General features: G+C 35.8%; 1 protein-coding gene across 2 annotated transcripts in view; it reads right to left on the bottom strand.

Moving 5' to 3' along the window:
• Positions 1–4112: 4112 nt before the first annotated feature.
• LOC134535927 (annexin B10) overlaps positions 4113–20926 on the bottom strand; it is a 99884-nt gene continuing 83070 nt past the window's right edge. For both annotated transcript variants that reach the window (XM_063375330.1, XM_063375321.1), the window contains exons 7-9: positions 12388–12561; positions 9550–9731; positions 4113–6378 (exon numbers count right to left, since the gene is read on the bottom strand). In XM_063375330.1, coding sequence (XP_063231400.1) covers positions 6322–6378; positions 9550–9731; positions 12388–12561 — 413 coding nt within the window. In that variant the 3' untranslated portion in view covers positions 4113–6321. The remainder of the gene's footprint in view (positions 6379–9549; positions 9732–12387; positions 12562–20926) is intronic.

Genomic DNA, 20926 nt, shown 5'->3' with positions numbered 1-20926 from the left:
CACACCTACTAGCTAAACCTAAAATTGCTTCAGACAAAGCTGAAGTTCACAAAATAGAAGGCAATTTTTTCCTTTGTTCCATTTGCAATTCATTTAACTTAAGCAAACGTTTGTATGTAAAATTCTATACTTTTTAACTTTTTTAAAAATACGAAACATAACTTTCAGAGTCAGAAACAGCCAATGTTATAATATGGCCCACAAAATAAAATGTCAATGGTAAAAGAACATAGCCTCAATTTTACCACTGTTTACCAGAAATGATTAAATAAGTTAATCTGCACAAAACTTTCACATAGTTTGCGCTGCAGTGGCAGTCATGGAAAACATAACTAACAGAAAATTAAATTTCCAACATTTTAAACGCAAACGTTTTAAAGTTTTGAGGCATAGAGAACAGCAGCATGCTTCTTGTTTACATCTTACATAATTTAATGACGACATGAAAGGCAACACAACAGAAGCTTGTTCCATTGTTGGCTGTTGCTGCCCTTGCAAGCCTTTCCAACCAGAATTATTGTTCGAAATTAGTGTTGTGCGAGATCTCGAAACTCGAGAAAAATTTCGAGAAATATTGCATTCTCGAACAGCGAGCGAGAAAAATAATTTCTCGAAAAAAAAACGAGAATTTTTTTTGGTACCAGTAACTCAATTTGGTATGGAAACTAAATTTGATATTGATAGTTGTATTTTTATATGTTGAAAATTACACACACACTGCCATTATTTTAGTTTAAATGTTTGAAAAATACCAAACGCGTCTGCCTGTTTGGACGAAAAATGATTTGGCGGAACACAAAGCAAACATGATGCAATCATTAAGAGATATTAGACTAGCCGATAGTCAACCATCCGAAACCTTTATCAATAACAGAAACTGTGAATAAAAACTGTCATATGAAATTCCAATTTATCCTGAAAGAAAAACTGCTGTATTTAATTTTTAAATTACGTAAGCGTAATACATAATAAAATACGTTCGAACCTAACCTACAAAATTGGTTTTGTTTACATTCACGTTATTACGGTAAAGTTATTAAAAGCATTACCTTTAATTTAGTCATAATATTTTGTTCAGTAATGTTTAATAGCATACTGAAATGTTGATTATTACGGCAAAATACAAAATTTACTTTTTAACGAACAAAAGGGAATGGTGGTCATGCTGCCAGACCGAGTCTGCTTCGCTGTTCCGTTTCTTATTTCATTCCAATAAAATACTGCGCAATTCATGTGATTATTAAATGGACTGGAATGTAAAGGAATGGATTGAACACGCAGAACAATTCACGCCCTTGTATTACGTAAAATTACGTGAATGTGTGTGTTCAAACCCGTTGAAAATGCAGAATAAATAGTTTGTTCATCCCATTTCCTTTTCCACCTTTTTTCACTCAGTCGTAAGACGTCATGAGTAGAGACATGCAAAATTCGCGGATTCATTTCGCGATAGGCTAGCATCAAAACAACTATACCTTCATACCGCTTCTGCGATTGGCCCACATTTTATCCGGGAAACTGTGAGCCAATGGGAAACACTAAACCAAGAAAGTGCCGAATTACGGACAGCCTAGTTGAGACGTTTCACGCGTCAGTAGCCAATGAGCAGGTGTCATTTCCGCGAGTATTTAAAGGACTGTGGAGTATATCCTAGAGGTCAATGAATCCGCGAATTTTGCAGGTCTCTAGTCATGAGTAATGAATCCCGCCAAAGCCTCCCTAGTATCAATGTCTTTGTTTTCATTACAGTACCAGAGTTTCCCGTTTACGCGAGCTATTCTGCGGGTATGAATAAATAATGTGACGCCTGTAAAATGTTATTAGGAATATGAGAATATTTTCCTAATACTGCTTTATCTCTAACTGCGGCGTAACCAAGTGGAAGAAAAAAGTGTTGCGGGAATATAACAGTTTAACAGAAGTAAACTTTGTTGTCAAATTAAACTTTGATTTTATGGTAAAATGGAAGATGTGAACATATCAGTGTGGCAGTATTACACAAAAAGTGGCGATAAGTCAACGGGAACCACAATTAACAAGTTAGCTACTAGACTTTTACCTAAGTGAGAATGTTTATTTATAATTTAGTGTAGGCTTACATAACGTGTGGTGCATGTCAGTTGTGCACAGGCAAATAAATTGACATTCTATATAATAAACAACAGTTTAATGTACAGAACAATATATTTTGAGAGTGATATCTACAGTAAATCTTGATTTTTTAAAAATTTCTCATTCTTGTCTCGTTTCTCGCGAGAAAAATATTTTCTTTCTCGAAAATTTCTCGAGGCCTAAATCTCATTCTCGCACAACCCTATTCGAAATGCAGATAAACTTGATATATCCAACATTTTAGAAGGTTTAACCTGTTAAATAATCCTCCACCTAGACGTATAAATACAGTCAAACCTCTATCTATCGTTTTTCAGGGGACCAACAAAAAAATTCAGTAGATGCGGACATTCAATAGATGTGGACTTCACTCTAAGAATTTTTTTAAAAATATTACAACCTCAAAATTAGTGTCAGAAATATATCAGTTACTTATCATTAAAGTTAATCAGTTGAAAAATAAATAAAAATGGAAGTATTTTACTTAATTCAATTTACACTTGCAAAAAAAAAAAAACATACGCACAATAAATCTACATGGAAATTAAAGTCTTTTTCAATATCCTGAAGTCTGAAATATGTTTACTCATGTCATCAAATGTAGAGCTGTACTGAAGAAGCCGATTTTGCCAATATTTAGTTGAATCGGCTTTTCTGCCGACTTCCGATACGCTTGTTAATTTTCGGCCGATATTACTGAAAAACGAGAGAGACTGCCATAACCTAAAAATCCACGATTACCCATTTCACTTTTCGTAGTAGTACTGCATTCTTTCAGATAGCATTATTTCTTCGCAACATGTGCCAAACGTACATATAAAAATTTAACATCCTTTTTTTCAATAATGTTCTTTAATTTTAATGTCATAAATAAATACATTACCGTCACAGTAAATATACATCTCGGTATTTACGGTAACTGTAGTGCAAATGTGGTAGCTATCGTGCTTCTGCAGTAATTATGGTATCGACAAAGAATCTCTAGTTCTTTTTATGGTAATTATCTTAGGATAACAATTGGGTTTGTACTGTAGTTATGGTACATCATCCATAATTCTTCGCAGGTTGTTGTTCATTTGTCTTTTCTTCATATTTACGTGCTCCATTACTTGGCTGCAGATTTAAGGTGATTTTTACTACTGTATACTATCGTTACTGTTTTTATGACGGTTTCTTTCTAAGATATGGTTATTTCTGCAAAATCTTTATGGTTAAACGATCATCTATTATAATTTATAGTGATGGGACCACATATTTTGTACGATCAATGCGGACAAAACGATAATTCGAACATCGGTACAAGCGGACTTTTTTAACCATAGTTGTATGGCAATTTTGCCGGGACCGTAGAAAGTATACGATAAACACGGACAATCGATACATCCGAGTTCGATAGATAGAGGTTTGACTGTACTCTAAATCAATAATAAGATGGAAAATCTGACATACTTTGCAGCATTGCATGATTTAAAAGTGGACAGTAATCAATCATTTATATTTAATGTGCAATGATAAAAAAAAGTGAGGCATCAAAAAGCAATATTTAAACCCTATATTTTCTCTCAGGGTTGAATTATGTGAGATGACAGTTATTTTTCATTAAGTGTATCAAGTAAACTAAAACCAAAGTTTTAGTGTTATGAACGAGCCCCCTCCCTCACATCAATGAAATTTTGAAATGCTTAGGTCAGGATAAAATTACTTTTTAGGATGTCGATAGAGATGCCTTATAGGTTACATACATACACAATCTTAAGCAAAAGGGCTACAATAGAGGTGGCTTCAGAATGTTGTTAAGTAGCCCATGCCTGTTTACAGTTTGTAATCACGTCTAAAACTGTGATATTCGTTAATGTACCACCACACAATTTCTTTTTATCAACATGAATTCCATATAAATTCTATCATAAGTATTATAACATTCCTTCAAGTATAAGCTGGATGCTACAGGATTTTAAAACTTGGTTCTTACACTTTAAGAAATAAAAATTCAAGTAAAATGCTGCAGAAAACCCTGATGTTAATTATCTCAGTTCAATACAATCATATCTACTCACATTTACATACAATGGACTAACAATAGTTTTTTCCTAAATCAGCTAGACCCAAACATCATATCAAAACTTAAATAAACACCATCCAGATGCACTATATGCATGTAAAATACACATAGAACACTCAAAATGAAATAGTTATATACCCACAATACTGTGTGCCGCACATCTGCGAGCCTCGCCACGAGAAAGAAATTTGTCACAGCTGTTAAAAGTTTTCTGTTATGCTGGAAATGGTGTGGCAGTATCTCGGAGGATTGCTTCCCCTCTCCTCCATCACACTATGTGGTCCTGCATTCGGCAGCGACACGTCCTTTCCTTGTGGCGTTCTGGCTCGTGGATACGTGGTGCGCACTATACGCAATACATAGTAATTTCATTGACAGTAATCAGCAGACATTAATCATTTTACTATACAAAACATCATCCATAATATAACACAAACTGAGACATTAAATTAAAAAACTTATAAGGACTAGTGTATTTTATCTTGTACCTATTCGTCACATAATCATTTACATGCAACAAGTATTAAATTCTTAAACCAACAGTCTGCTCAAAAACATACAGGTTTTTCTAAATACACTGTTTCAATAAAATACAATTTTGTTCCTATTTACATCTACACAGTTACCTAAATAACCAAACAAAAATAATTAATACAAGAAAAAGAAACCTTGTGATTTTCGAATTCAGCATCATGCTAGAAATAATATGTTTTCAAACAATAAACATACCCTTAAAACAACAGAGAACCAGTTCAGTAAAAAAAAATATCTCAACTTCATTCACTCTTACCTGCTGACATCTGTGATTTGAAGGTTCAACTAAAACTAAATTAGTATCCAGAAAGGTAATAATATATATATTTTTTAACTAAATAAGAATATATTTCTCATGGACCATGTTGAGTACAGTGGTCCGCAACTAATGAACATATTGGTTTATAATGTGCATTTGTTGACAATGAATGTCAGGTAAGAGTGAATTAAGTTTAGAGTAGATGATAAATACAATGTCTTTCAAAGCAACAACATTTATATACAAAAATCACAAAGCAATAGTTTTTTTTGACCTAACACATTTATAATAATTCCAATAGAATGGCTGATACAACAAAATTTTCAGATATAACTTGGATCTTACATGCAATAAACAATTCCACCAACTAAAAATATAAAAATTAAACACTATTCTTTGTCATCCTTTTGCTTACACTAATCTTCTATCTTTGAAACAGAGGAACTGTATTTTACCAACTACATATGAAGGTTCTACATTAGGCGCAAGCTGATGAAACATTCACATTATCCCAACTATAGTGTGTGCCAATAACATTGGAAAGTTGAAGAGAGAGCTTTGGAAGTCCAAGCTGTTGGAAAGGTAGGAGTACGTCACATGACTCGGCCAGCAAGCAGTAGGAAGCTTACATTCTAAACAATAAAATAAATATGGTAAATATATTCTATAACAAGAACAACTTGATGTGGCGGTAAATAAATAAGTAGTTTGCATTCCAGGTTTACTGGCAAAGTTGAAAATCACAAACCATTCTAAATTGCCAACAAAAGAGTTTGCCAAAATGCTGTGAAGCATAAGAATCAAGTTTTGACAACTGCTGTAGTTGTTGACTAGAACAAAAAAAAAGTGAGACTGATAAGATTCCACTGGACTATGCAATTACGTGCATTGTTTGTGTAATTGGCACACCTTAACTACAATCCATCCACATCATCCTAGAACTGGTCATCTTTATGATTTATATTCAAAAAGAAGGGACTGCATGACCTTTTGCTTCCACCAGGCATAAATATGGGACTGGGTCAAGATTCAGGTGAAAGAAGACAACATGATGGATTAATGAATTTTGAAAACTCAACAAAGATCACGCAGAACAGCATCCCAACAGCTAGTTTGGACATCAATTTTGTATGTTATGTTATCTAGGAGTGCACATAATACTATGTTCAACCAATAGATATTATACACAAGTCATGTCATATAACACATCTTTTCTCTAATTTACCATTTTACATAAGCTAAAACATACATGAAAAAGATAATTGCACTTGCATATAATGTACTTAAGTACAAGATTCCTATAAGCACTCTTCGGTATATAGATTCTACCAATCAGATCAATGGTAAACGATGTTCACGGCCCACCAATCAAAGCAACCAAGGCATGCTTGTAGTCGCCTGAGGTTTCATCCTGGAAGGAAACCAACAATTACACTCTGTGTCAAAGATACTTCTACAATTATCATTTATTTTGATAAAGTACAAATCCTGCTCATACGAGCAATTGAAACACAACAGTTTGGAGTCAGAATAAGTGTGTGTGCTACAAAAATTTTATTAATTTATTTGCCCAATACATAGGGACAACATTGTATGGTGAATGGTGATAAAACTGCAATATCACTGAAAAGCATGCCTATAAACCATAAAACATCTAGATGCATGTTAATACACCATAAAACACCAAAATGTATGTAATAAACAGATTCGATTTTTTTTTAAATATTGAACTGATATTAGTATCTCATTTTTGTATCATAATTTTGGTACATTTTTTAAAGACACAAACATCTGGCAATTTATTTTTACTACTCTGGATAGTTATACACGCTTATAACAAATATGACAATTCTTTTATGTTACTGAAAGTACACACTATACATAGAATCTCATGATGGTTTTTTGATCACTATCATAATGCTAACAGCATAATAGCCTACAGTACCTACCTACAGTATTTAGATTTACAAAAGAGTTTTATAGCTAGTACCTATTAATAAGAAAAATACAATTAACACTTTCAAATTATATTATGAAGCACAAGGAAACTAAAATATGTTTGTTCAGTTGCATTGCAGTTAAAGACTTTAAATTTAGGATGTTAAATTGCAACATTAAAATGAAAACATTTTTTCACACTGACACTATCATTTTATTGCTATTTTAAATATTCCAGTTTATGATTGTCCTATTCACAATACGTCCAGTACAAGAATATTCATGGTGTAGCGCTTATGCTCGGTGGGTGAAGTAGCAGTGCCGTAACATTTAATTTGCCCAGGACATATTGGTTATTTACGGTAACGGTAACTATGGTGCATCTGTGGTAGTTATTATGCTTCTGTACTAACTAGGTATGTTGCTTCTACAGTAACTGTAGTTCTTTCGTACTAACTATTGTGTTCCTGCAGTACTATGGTGCTTTGTCCGTGTTTATTTATCGACAGTTGTTTATTTGTCTTCACATTCACGTGCGCCATTATTATTTTCAACTAGGCCGATGGTAAAATAAAAAATTATTTATTTTCAATGATACAGTCTATAAATAATAATTATGTGAAAATTGATATCAAAGCCCATTATAAAAACAGTTGATATTACACAGAATTCTACAAAATTTTGAGTAAGGCACTTGCATATAAGTTATATTTTTTGTGTTTGTAGAATAAGTTAACATAAACAAAATTATGATGAAAAAGTGGTAAATGACACCGAAAATAAGTTCAAACAAACAAGAAAATCATAAATACAGAAAAACTTTACGAAAAATCAGCTACCATTGCTAGCAAATACAATACTTATTCATTTAAATTGTTAATAATAATAAAACGGCGGGAGAATATAAGCATTGCACGCTGAAATACTTTAATTATAACAAATCTTTTTAATGAGTTCTGCATCAGCTAATCACGTTTCCTACTGATCTTTGTAGTACAAAACTTCACAATTACAAGGTATATAATACTAACATACTCCAGGTTTGTATTAATGATGTTTCATATGAGTGTTTAATTATTTTCCTACACCAAACTCTAAAGGACTCAAATTTATTGAGCTTTAAAATTAGGTCAAGTTGAGTATTTAAAACCTGACTCGACTTGAAATTTTGAGTACTTGTGCACCACTACTTATAACACTGTAATGTAATAATTTATGTACATGGGATAAATTTTCTCCATTAAGAGAAAGACCACATCTGCAGAAAATTACGAATCCCAAGTAAGCATATTATGTAATTTTTTCTTTAATTTTTTTATTGCTAATTATAGTTCTTTTACAAAGGAAAAATTTCCTACATGAGCCTCCCAAATCACTTATGTTTAATATTTCCTTTTAGGAATAACACCAATAAGCGAGTCAACATTTCCCAAAAAATGAAAAGTAGTGAACGTAAGACTCACTACGAAAATTAAAAACTCAGAAGACAACAAAAACCTTAGACTGATCAATATTTTACCCATACTCTAAATTTTTAAATAAAATTGATACACAATGGTCTGTGCATATTTCACAGACTGTGCAAACAGCATACTATCTGCTAAAGCACCGACGATTTTGCCAACCAATATTTTAAATTAAAATATGCGACTTACTCGTCCTTTATCATTTTATCTATTGTGCAGGAATATTTATAGGAATCGAAAAATCTTTTTAGCATATAATTCAGAAAATTCAGAACGCATGCCTATAATATGCACACAACTTAAATAGAAGAAAGCATATCACATAATATTTGCAATGTTCTAAAAGGCTTGACATGGAAAATTGGCTATTGCTCCAACTAACTAGGCAGGTAGCAAAAATTAAAATTTATAAAAAGCCTAAATACTACCTATTCAATAAGCTAATGAAACTGACACATCACGGTTATCTCACCAGACACAAAACCAACTTAGGAGTTCTAGCACATAGAAGTACAGTTCACTGAAAATCCTTTATGTACACAGCCCGCATTCTGTGGAATGACTCACCAAAAACTAAGTCCAAACAAAACTTTCAATGAGAGTATTGTTCCAGAAGTGCAATGTAATTAAAATTTAGGTTAACCATTAAATGTATTTATAATTATTTTAAAAATTAATTTTTTTTTATAAATATAAGATCAACCATTATGACAGCAAAAAATTTAAGTGTCTGAAAGGCATGTATTTGTTGAAAACCGGCCCTTTGCTGAACTGTATGTGGGTAAATAAATCAATAAATACAAAAAAAAAAATATGTCGAGAAATACCAATCAGAGCAGTTTCTATCTCGATAAGCTTCATTGTTCACAAGATATGGGAATTAATCTATGGGTAAAGCTAGTTTTATGCTTGTTTATACAAAAATTGAATATGTATTTCATTGTGAAGATGGATCACAAATGCATAATTTATGACAATACATCCTTACACAAAAAGTTCTTGACATTTTTGTAGTATTGGACAAACTTTTTTTTACACACACAATAATGGATGATTTATGGGTACCTTTGAAAGGAATTAATGGTTTGGTTGGCACTCAAAACAGAATAAACAAACAAAATCAACAACACGACGGCCGTACATACATGAGAACTAATGAGAAGTGTTCCCCAACATACCTTCACAGCGCTCTCCAGCGTCTTGTCGTATAACCTTTCGTACTCGTGCTTGATGGTCCCCAGATCTATCTCACTGCGGCTCACAATGATTCGGATCAGCGTACGATCGCGGGTGCCCATCCCTTCCATGGCCCAGTGGAGCCTTTTGGCGAAGTAGGCGGCGGGGCTCTGCACGCATTCAACTGGCACAGAACGGTCGCGCGTCACACAGCCGCCGCATGCAGCAACAGTTATCGTCCACACAGATGGCGGCCAGTCCGTTGCCTGAGGGCCATTTTCAAGCAGAGTTGAGCCATACCAATATCGCATATGGGAACCAGCCGATGCAACTATTATCTGTAATGCGTGTGTTACACCTAAAAATTTCTGTTATTGGAAACTAATTTTTTAGGTGTCATATCCATATGTCGACTTATGCACATACTACATCCTGATTGGTAATTAAAGTTTATGGCCCTCAGTTTATGTTTATCTTCACTCAATTTAGATTTAGACAATTATTCTTCAAGAAAGCTTGACTACATCAACGTGAGAACTATTTATATCAGCACCTTGTTTTCTTGATTAACAATTTTTTTGATTTTTATATTCGTTGTGGTTTGAAATAGATTTTAGACTATTTAGAATACCCTGTTTTATCGCATAATCATCGCACCCATATTTTAGGGCGTCAAAATTTGGATAAAAAAAACTCTCATGTAAACATTTCATAATGTTTTTGGTCCCGCTATTAGATTCCGTGTGCTCTGTGTAGGTATCTTTTCTGGATAAAACAATGTATTTTAAAGTATAAATCTAATATTTATTCGGACATTACCACTTACTTATTTAATTAACGGAAATACAAGTTGTCTGACATGTAAATTTTATTTTAAAGACGTTTTTAAACGTTATAACCTTTATCTGTTCGTCTGTGTCACCGCAGTGTACCACTTATAAAAATGTAGCCAGCGCTAGTTAGCATTATTCATGTTTGGTGATGTTGCTTCCCGTATAGAGCACACTCTCTATCAAGTGCTGAGTTAACTACAATTGATAGCCCGCACTCTTTCGTAGTGTGTACTACGACAATAGTTACGCGTTAGTTCACATAGGTTCAAGTGGCTTGCGTTTGGGTCACAGATTTTGTTTTTCTATTTAAAGTTAAAAAAAGGTTTTTGTTGCATGAATTATTAATATAAATTGTTTGATATGCTTTGTATACTCCACTTTTAAACAAACGTACTTTCCATGAACGGGTTTTGTTTTTATGAATAAATTTACCTAAAAAAAATTTTTTTTTACGTATAAACGCTGCACCCATACTTTGAAAATTTGATATTAGTATAAAATGTGAGACGATTATGCGAGAAAAAACGGTAAATAAATTTTTTTTATTTTTGTCATTTATTACTTCATATTGTGAAATACTGTTTTTTTTCCAACATGTTCACAAATACTTTTATGCATAAAGTTTAGTTCATTTAATTTATGGCTGGGTTTACTATCAAAAACAGTATAATATAGGTATTGGCTTAAGCAGTATCGGAATATAATTAGTATCAACATTGGAGCAAAACCAATATCAGCTCAGTTCTACCGCCAAGGCTTGGGCAATGTTTTGCAACTCAAATATTACATCCATTAAATGGTGAGTTATAGTTTCTTTGAAAGACACAAAACTTGGGGAACAACATTTTGGAGGTTGACCTACATTCGGTCTGAAAGTACATATTTAGGAATGCTCGACACTGCTACTTCTGCCAAAACTGTTAAAATTTCTTTCAAATAATTTTTACAAACCTCTACTGAACAATGCAAGAAGTCTTTCTGTGCAATATAATCTATACGGGCCGTGCAGCACATTACCTAATGGTGATAGTGCTATAATAATCTACAGTGGAACCTCATTATGAAGTCTCTCATTTTAAAAGATTTCTCACTTTTAAGTATAAAGTACTTTTATAATTAAGAACCAAAACTGTGTTTTTTTTTTCTGCTTCCATGTACATTGTAATGAAATTTCACTGTACCAAGCTGTAACAATCAAGTGTGACAGAACTGTACCAGCACGGATGAGTTTCCTCGGTGCAAGTCGAGGATACACAGCAACTCCAGGCAACAGCTTGAAGGAGGGACAACATATTCACATTACACTCCAGCCAGCTTGACAACATAGCACATTAAAGCATCATAGAACACATGCATTTCTAACTTGTGCATTTGCCACTGGGTGAATACATTTAACAGAATTCTCCATGAGACAACCATCTATACATTTAGCAAAAGCATAAAAAAATTTGAAGCCGAAAAACAAACATTAACACAGAAAAGTATGGATTATTACAATTATACAGAACACACAATTTTTTATTTACGTTCAGTGTGAATGACACTGAGAAAGTACTGCTGTTATTATATGCAAGTGTGTTTTTATGAACCTTAAATGAAGACCAAAGAGGTATAAACAGACTCAAAATAAATGAACACTTATGAGGTATTAACAAACACCAAATAAATTAAAAATTTAAGTACGTAAAATAGAGAAAATAATATGTCGGAACTACAGCACTGTTTCACATAGAGGCCAACTTGCAGAGTCAATGTAAGTAGAATCTAAGCAAAACTTTGTAGGTTAATTAAATTGAGAAATACTCAACTCTGCCTTATGTCACGAGCGTGCATGCCGGCCTGAGAAGCACATGTATGCTCAGAATTATATTATCACCCAACTTACAACAACTTATACACGCACACACATATACTGCTTATGTAACCTGTAGTTGCACCAACACATTTACATTTCACAAGAACAGTTCTACCTGTCTTACAAAACAGATGCATAAAATGACTACCTACCTATAGCTAGCATGGCTTCCAGCAGCTCCCCAGACATCTCACTCTCCAAAGCTTGCTCGATAGATCGTCCCGTCACGTTCTTGTACTCCGTGAATATGAGTCGCAGCTGTTGGTGGCTCTCGTGCGAAAGAATACGGTTGAAAACTTCTTCGTCAGTGCCCACCTTCAGTTCACCTACAAAAGTAGAATAGGCAGCTGTAGACTCACAACAGATCCTAGCACAATATGAGAAGGAAAAAAATAAACAACAGAAATAGTTAAATAAAGTTAGCAAGTGTTTGGTTTTACATCTTTTAGATAGCGAGGATACATACAACAGAACATGGGCTATGGGTGCTTTTCAAAGTTGGGGAACCAACATAATAAGTACAAAAATTTGTGTACCAGTGAATGCTTTTCATTCAATAGCTACATAACTTTAACGTTGTTAAACCATTATGCTTCCTAATAGTAATCGAAAATGACAAATGGGAATATGCAAAAGTGTAAATTTTAGAATCATCATATAGAAATAAATACAATGTATGCATTACACAATACCACAATAAATGAATCATATACAGTGTAAACTCTTTATAACGTTGACGACAGCTGTCGTGTCTATCCTGGTCCCTAGGCCCGCTGTTGCCCATAGCTGTCTGGTCCGGGCATGAGTGTAAAAAAGTGTTTGAGTGGTGCTTTGAATGGTGAGCGCACCCGAGCGCGGTGGCTGGTGTGACGACAGTGTTATCTGACCCAGACCGCGTACTGTCTCCCAAGCATCTCGTGCGTCCCCCTCTCCTGCTTCCTACTCGCCGAGCACCGGTGCGTGGGAGTCAGCCGTAGCTCGCCTCTCATCCGCGACGGACGCGTCTCAGCGCTGCTCCGCACTTCGCCGCTAGAGACTTGTGAGTGGTTCGCCGTTTAGCAGCCAGTGCCTCAAAGACATAGACCTAACTAAATGGCGCCTCGAGCGGCCGACAGCTCGAGGGGTTGCTGCTGTTGTCCTGGCCCACTGTTGTAAGCCACAAGGTGAGAACCCGTTCACTCTCTGAGTTTTAGGCTAGCCGGCACTCTCGTCAACACAGGGAATCACTCGCAACAGGGGTCAGAGAGCCAGGTGTCGTCATTGTCACTCGATTTAACGACAAACTCCTTAAAACGTCGAAATTGCTTGACTTTGGTTGGTTTAACTTGTTTTCTATACAATAATCCACTCTATATAGCATCACGCTCACTCTAATGACAACAATACGGCATTATAAATCATTAAGCAGTACTTTCTAAGTAGCCAAAGTTGATAAGAACTGCAGCTGTTTACGTTCTTGTTGTTACATGTTATCATTATCGCAGTTGTTTACAGACTTTTGAACTGTAAACATGGCGAGTAAACGAAAATCTTTGTGTACTGACGAAAAAGTTTTATTAAACACGTGATGCAGCGAACTATTAGATAAATACTTTTTATATAATCAAGGTGATCCCGCAGTATCTCAAGATATCAGTAAAAGACATAAGAAAATACAATTAAAATATTGCAGCAGCAAAAAACATCAGACAAAGATAACTGACTATATGCAATAAGTGTTGTTATTTGTATGAATATTAATGTTCGTGTGTAAAATGTGTACTATATTAGTAAATACATATTATTATAGAATAGTAAAATGATATCTTTTATTTCTCTCCATTTAATAACCACTCTCTATAACGCCAAAAAATTCTCAGTCCGTTAAGTGTCGTTATATAGAGTTTACACTGTGTATGTGTGTGTGTATATACACACACACACATATACTGCCTCATTAGTGAACATTAAACAATTAAATATGGTTCATAAAATATATTTAATTTTTGTTCTCAGCCCATAAGCTATTTTAAATCAATTTAGCATTAATAAATAATATGTGTCACACCTGAAGTTGATATTCCACTTAAAATTAATTCAAACTTCTTACCACCAAAAGAATTAAATAGCAAATTTTCCAACACAATGCCACAGCTGTGTGCCGGAAATGAGGTATATCGGCACGGGTTTTTTTATCTTTTATTATAGTTTTTAATTTATTTTTGGAAATTTTATTTTTCAAATTGATTGGTTACAAAAGGGTGATTTATACTTTGTTAGGCTGGTGTACCCTACGTAGTTAAACTTTGTGCCAGTGGACTGAGGCACCTCTCTCAGGGACCAATCTGATCTTTTGCAAGACGTTAGCAGCCTGGATGACATTTCTCCCGCTTACAAGCACGCCCGGGGTCCGTAATTTTATTTTGCTACATGACTAAATCTGCAGAGAGCAGCTTCTGGCCGGCAAGCTGTAGTTCTCAGAGGGCCGCTTAGATCAGCGAGCCTCAGGCACGACTGAGTATCCAGTGGACGCTCGTTCCCAGCCATCTCTGCGCATTTCTGTCCACCCTCCCCCCTCTCTCCACTCCCCCCCTGGTTCGCAGAATTTAACCCGGGATCATTGCCCTGGCGTGAACTCACCAAGGCAGTGGCCTACTCCAAGGACATTTTGCCTTTGCCCTACTGAGCCCTCCACGACACCTACTGACAGAAAAAGTAACTTCGGCCCGGGTCGCCAGCGTGCAGAGCCTACGCCCGTGACACCAGGCGGCGATTCAGCTCACCTCCTCCGTTAGTTCCTATTTAGGCCACCAGAGTACAGCTCCGCGGCGCCATAAGGCCCAATGCTTCCTCCTCGCGGCCTGTAGAAGTCGATTGTTTGTTGCTTTCTGTGCCCGCCGGTAGAGAGAGCGGCAGTCGCTCTTCGGCGCAAACAACTGAAGTCGTGCTTACGACCACTCGTTCACATCCGGATGTTTTCGGCCTAGAACCGAACCTTCCCTCTCCTTCTACCTAGGGCCTTAGCGCCCGTTTTAATTAGGAGCGTGGTCCGCCGTCAAAGGACTTTGACATTGGCTACTAACCGCGCTGCAGGTCGGGCAGAACTTCTCACAGTCTCTTGTCGCTGCTACGACGGAATCGTCTTCAGTTAAAGACGTTGTCATCGGTGTTTAGGGATATGATTCCAGAATCTAATGTAGCAGTAGCCGGTTAGTCGTATTTAGGCAACGAATAATGTTTTAGTTTACATTTTATTAATTTCTGTATCTTCCTAAATCATGGTTTCTTCCGCGTCATCCGCGGTATTTTCGGTCCGCGCCATTTGGATGTCGGCGCGAGACATTTCCTGAGTCCAGGAGCTACACCCTGTTTGGTGAGTAATCCATCTCTTTTTTCTCCTCCCCAAATTCCCGTTTGTTGGCCTTTTCGCGCCGACTGTGTTTGACTGTCTGGAAGCAGGTCTAATTCGTTTGGAATTTGACTTGTGTTTCAGACAGGGTCCAAGTGTTGGGGGACGTATTTGCTCCCAGCATGTCATTCGGGACCTCGAGCTCCGAGTCCCCTTAAGAAGAGAATTTTTCCGAGCCCGACGTCATACTTTGAAGACCCGGGTGATATTAGGAATATAGTTTCCCCTTACATATAATGAACTAAATTAATTAAATGCATACCAGCGAAGTGACTTAAGAACTTAATCGACGAGATTATGTAAAATTAATGAGACTATTATCTATGTAACCAGTGAAAGAATCTAATATGGTGGAATATTTCAATCTTTTTTGTTTCTGTGATGATGTGTAATTAATATAATATAACGTGTTATTAATAATATCGGGCCGGCCCTCCTACTTGTTACGTGCTAATATCTCTTATTGTAAAACCAAAAAAAAGGAAGAACAGATTTAATTTACCATTCTAAATAAACCCAGGAAACCTATAGACCAACCTACCTATATTGTGATTTATTTGTTTCATATTCACCTATATCCTTTTAAACAATCCACTAGCTCCCAAGTTGCTTGTGTACAGGGGGTTCCAAATTGTCTTGTACTCCACCTCGTGCCACCTCTGGTCAATAACTTTATTTTTCTTAATATTTTGCCCAGCAGTTTCCAAGGTTATTTGTTTAATTAATTTAAAATAGTTTAATTTTGAGGCTCGAGGGGTGTTACAGCTGTACTGTATGGCCTAACATATTTGTCTTTGTCTAGATACAACCTACTCTCCTTCCTCCATGTTTTCTCCTTGACAGTCCCTCTGCTGCTTGGATGGCCAGAGGAAACAAGGCAAGACCTCAGTTCCCTTGCAGCGTGTAACCGCGGCCAACACGTACCAAGAGATCAGTATTTTCCACTACATTTCAACAATTCATTTAACTTATTGAGGATATAAAATACGTCTGCTGGAATTAACTGTTACCAAGTCACTGTTCTTACAACACACCATTCTTTAACAAAACATTAATTAGTAGTATTTGTACGTTTATTGTTGCAACGAGGGAAGCAGAGCGAATATTTAGTTTCCTAAGTCCGGCTGCATTCTAGCTTTGGCGATGAGCGGAAAATGCTCTGAGTCTCAGTGTGAGAAGTGCACAACAGACAATAGATTGCAATATTAGGAGCAGAGTGACGAATACTCTTTCTAATTTTTAGTACGTGTGTTTGTAAACTACTAATGATACTGAAATATTGTACTTGGATGACTAATTCAGAATCCAAATAATATATACATTGTCCCGGAAATTAGGTATATCGGCGCGTTTTTTAAATTTTTTTATTATAATTTTAAATTATTTTTGGAATTTTTTTTTTCCATATAATTTGGTTACAAAAAGGTGATTTACACTTTGTTAGGCTGGTGTACTGTATTTAGTTAAACTTTGCTGCAGTGGCCCGAGGCACCTTTTTTCAGGGGCCAATCTGATCTTTTGCAAGTCTAAAGATGTCATTAGCAGCCCGGACAACATTTCTCCCGCTTGCAGTCACGTCCGTGGTCTGTAATATTAATTCCCTACATGAGTAAATTTGCATAGAGCAGCTTCTGGCTTGCAAGCTCTATTTCTTGGAGGCCCGCTGAGCCCAGCGAGTCTCGGCACGACCGAGTATCTCGTGGACCCTATTTCCCAGCCTTGTTGCGTTTTTTGTCCACCATCACCCCCCAATCCCCCCCTCCCCTTAGGTTCTCAGAATTTAGCCCAGAATCATTGCTCTGATGTGAACTCGCCAGGCAGTGGCCTACTTCAAGGACGATTTGCCACAGAAAAAATATGTGCAAATATGGACCACACATGACATCTAGTGGCAGAAATAGTAACTTCTGCACTTGTCGCCAGCGAGTGGAGCTAACGCCCGCGACACCTGGTGGCGACATCGCTAACCTCCCTCCAGTTTCTCCTCTTGGCCGCCAGAGCGCAACACTCATCCCTCCCATAAGAGACAGCTTGTCATAATCGACTTTGGAAGCAGTCGCGGTGCGATTGCGACCTTAGTCCTCCTGCGACTCGGGTGAGCACGCGGCGAGCGCCTTTTCCGTCTCCTTAGCCCTTCGGGGATCTTCGTGTAACTTCGGAACCTTTCGGTCCGGACGCCAGTCTCCCCCCACCTTTTGATTGAGTTATTCCTTTTAATTAGGAGACGCAGCCTCTACGGGGACATTTCGCGTTGTGATTCCAGATGGACTGCATTAGATTATCGGCGGATTGGCTAGAAGCACAGCAAGACTTCTGTCCGGCCGTAACCGAAGATGTAGCCAATTAGACAAGGGATGCTATCCCTATAAATTCTTTAAGTAGTTTAGTCTGTCTGTACACAGCATAGCAGTTATTTTTTTTAATAATTTTTTTTTTTGAAATTATGGAAACGCCTGCGACTCCTGCGATTCCGCGATCTTCAGATCCGGACGTGCTACGCTTCGGGCTCTAGAAGCTACCTTCCCTGTCTGGTGAGTTCCTATCAGTTTTATTCCCCGAACTCCCCTTATCATTTTGCAGGCATTTTCTGCCCAGTTTGGTAACCGGGTCAATCCATTTCAAATCATCCAGGGGTCTACACCCCACCCCCTCAGATTTTCTTGAAATTTTTTTTTACAGCACCTATGAACAAATATAACAAGGCGTATTTTTTATTTTGGACCAATTCGCTTTAGTTTTTATTTTATAAGTTTTTTTTAGAAAATGGTGCATTTTAACTGATCTGTTGTTTGAGGTGCAAGATGAAAAAGGCACTTTTAAGGAAATATCTAATTGTGAAGTTATTATTTAATACTAACTAATGAATTTTACAATTCTTACTTGAAATTTCATCAGGGTTCCAAAAATCAGGTTAAAAATAACATTTGACTCATATTAAACCCTGTTTTCACTCTTTAAAGTTGGCACTCTGTAATTTTTTTCATCTGTACAGCTATTTCCGTAAATGTTCATAACATTTTTCTGGCTGATCCAATGAGGCTGAGAAATGTCTCATTTGAAAGAGGATGAAAAGTACTATAATAATATAAAACAAAATTCATGGGTATTTGATGTTATCATTCGATAAAAAGGGAAAAACATAATATATTGCTGAAAATATGCATATTAGCTGTAAATCGTTATCAAATCAATAGTTGGAACAATTATATTAATTTTATTATTACACATAACAAATAGCTTTTACACTCTGAAAGGCTAATTAAACTAATCATATAGTTTTAATTTTGTAAAGGATACTACTTAGGATTTTTAGGTAACATTCAAGTGTCGAGTAGGTAGTTAAAGTGTGTTAAAAATTATAGGTATTAATAAAGTTATTTAATTTTTTGGCTTACCTTTTTTGTTGATATGAAACTTAATATTTCCTTGGCCAGGCAGCATTAATGTTTTAAACACTTTTTTTTTTTAGAAAGACTGAACATCATTTGTCCAACTTGAGCACTTAATTGTGGAACATCTATGGAGCAAATTATGTTTGTAAAAGGGACCCAGCACTTATCCTCTCTTCCAACATTTCGGTTTTCTGGCCAAAAAAATGTCTGTGATGGCCAGTGAGGGTGCATAAAATTGATATAAGCATCTTTATTGTCATCAACAAGCTCCAAAATGAGTCCAATGAAGCACTTATCTTCATACACACAGCCTATGTAGGTATTTGGTTGGAAATTTGGAAGTTCTAGTTTTTGTGATAAACTATACCTCGATGAAAAAAATTTGTCACTGCTTATCCGTTTGGCTGCTATTACAGTATTAGATAGCGGTTGGAAAAAATGGAAAGATCTTGTGCCAGGTACAGTTTTATCATTGAATATATATAATGTATAGAAGTCGCGAGCACAGGTTAAATTTTCTGTCCGGTTTTGCAGAAGAATTGTTGTAGTAGGAAGCTCCGTCGCAGCGATCGCTTCAATCGCTGGGTATCGACAGCGCACGCCCCTAGCGGTCTTAGGATGTACTACGTTAACCAGCCAGTCATGCCACCTCCCTTCACCCTCCCATATTCAGGAAGCTGGTATCAGCACCACTCGGCGACCTTGACGATAAGTATTCCTTACCACTGCCTTTGAGAGCCACGAAACCCCGGGAGAAGACAGTTACTGGAATGGATTATGGAGGGATTGTGTACCCTAGTAATGGGAAAATTAGCTCCTAATAACTTTGTATCAGGCCCACAGTCAGTGTTGAGTTTAAAATATGATTTATTTTAAAAGTAAAATACACATTTATTTTAACCTTATTTCGCATTGATAATTTTATAATGTCAAACATTCTGAAGGGTAAAAAGGTGCGTACACGGGTTGTCAGAATACGAGGATCAGTTCACGAGGCACATCAATGTTCCGTTTTCCAGTTAAAAATAATGACAGGGAAGTTGTGATTTATAACTTGCCAATTTTGTTTTACATTATTTATCAGTTAGATACTGTGTAAAAAAAAGTTGACGCGAGTATGCGAGGAAAGTCATAATTATTTAATATAAATTAGTAAAGAATTCTTTTCTTTAATATTTAAAATATCCACGTTTTAATTACTTAAAAAAACTAATAAGATTACAACAACCACATATTTTTAATTTCATCATTTTGACTAAAACCGAGTTAATTTTCGATGTAAATTTTAATAAGCGCAAAGTTTTAGCCAAGTATTACCCACGTCGTCTGTTTCACATAAAATGCATTTGTTTGGCAAGCGTTTCAACAAAAATTTTTAAGATCGATTGCAAAATGTGTTTAAGAAATAACTAAACAATTAATTATTTGTGAGAAGATAGACTGCAGCTGCATTAATATTTTTTTGTTTATTACTTTATAATATTAAGATGTTAGTACCTTAGTAGCTTAACGATCGCTGTCAAAAAACGTCATGTGAAAAATTGTGCGTTTATTTACCAGAGAACATACTTTGTAAGTGGATTAGTGTAAGAAAAACATAAGTTCGAACTTTTGTTTTACACAAAAATAAAAACAAAAAACGTGGTAAAAATTGGTCCACACAAACACCTCAGTACTTTTTTTAAGTAGATAAAACTGTTTAAAAAGTATTGAATTCTACCGTTATTACCTAAGTTATGAACAATTTAAATTCCAAAATATTTTATTATGTATCCAGAAAAAAAATTAACCCGTAAGACACTTATATTGAGATTCTAAAAATTAGGTACTCATTTAAACACGAGGTGTTATAGACTTCTAGCCCAGTCAAAGTATATTATGTGCTCAAATTCAATCCGATGTTTATGATTT

The sequence above is a fragment of the Bacillus rossius genome, chromosome 1 (assembly GCF_032445375.1).
Source record: "Bacillus rossius redtenbacheri isolate Brsri chromosome 1, Brsri_v3, whole genome shotgun sequence".
Classification (NCBI taxonomy): domain Eukaryota; kingdom Metazoa; phylum Arthropoda; class Insecta; order Phasmatodea; family Bacillidae; genus Bacillus; species Bacillus rossius.
This window is presented reverse-complemented; position numbering and strand designations above follow the sequence as displayed.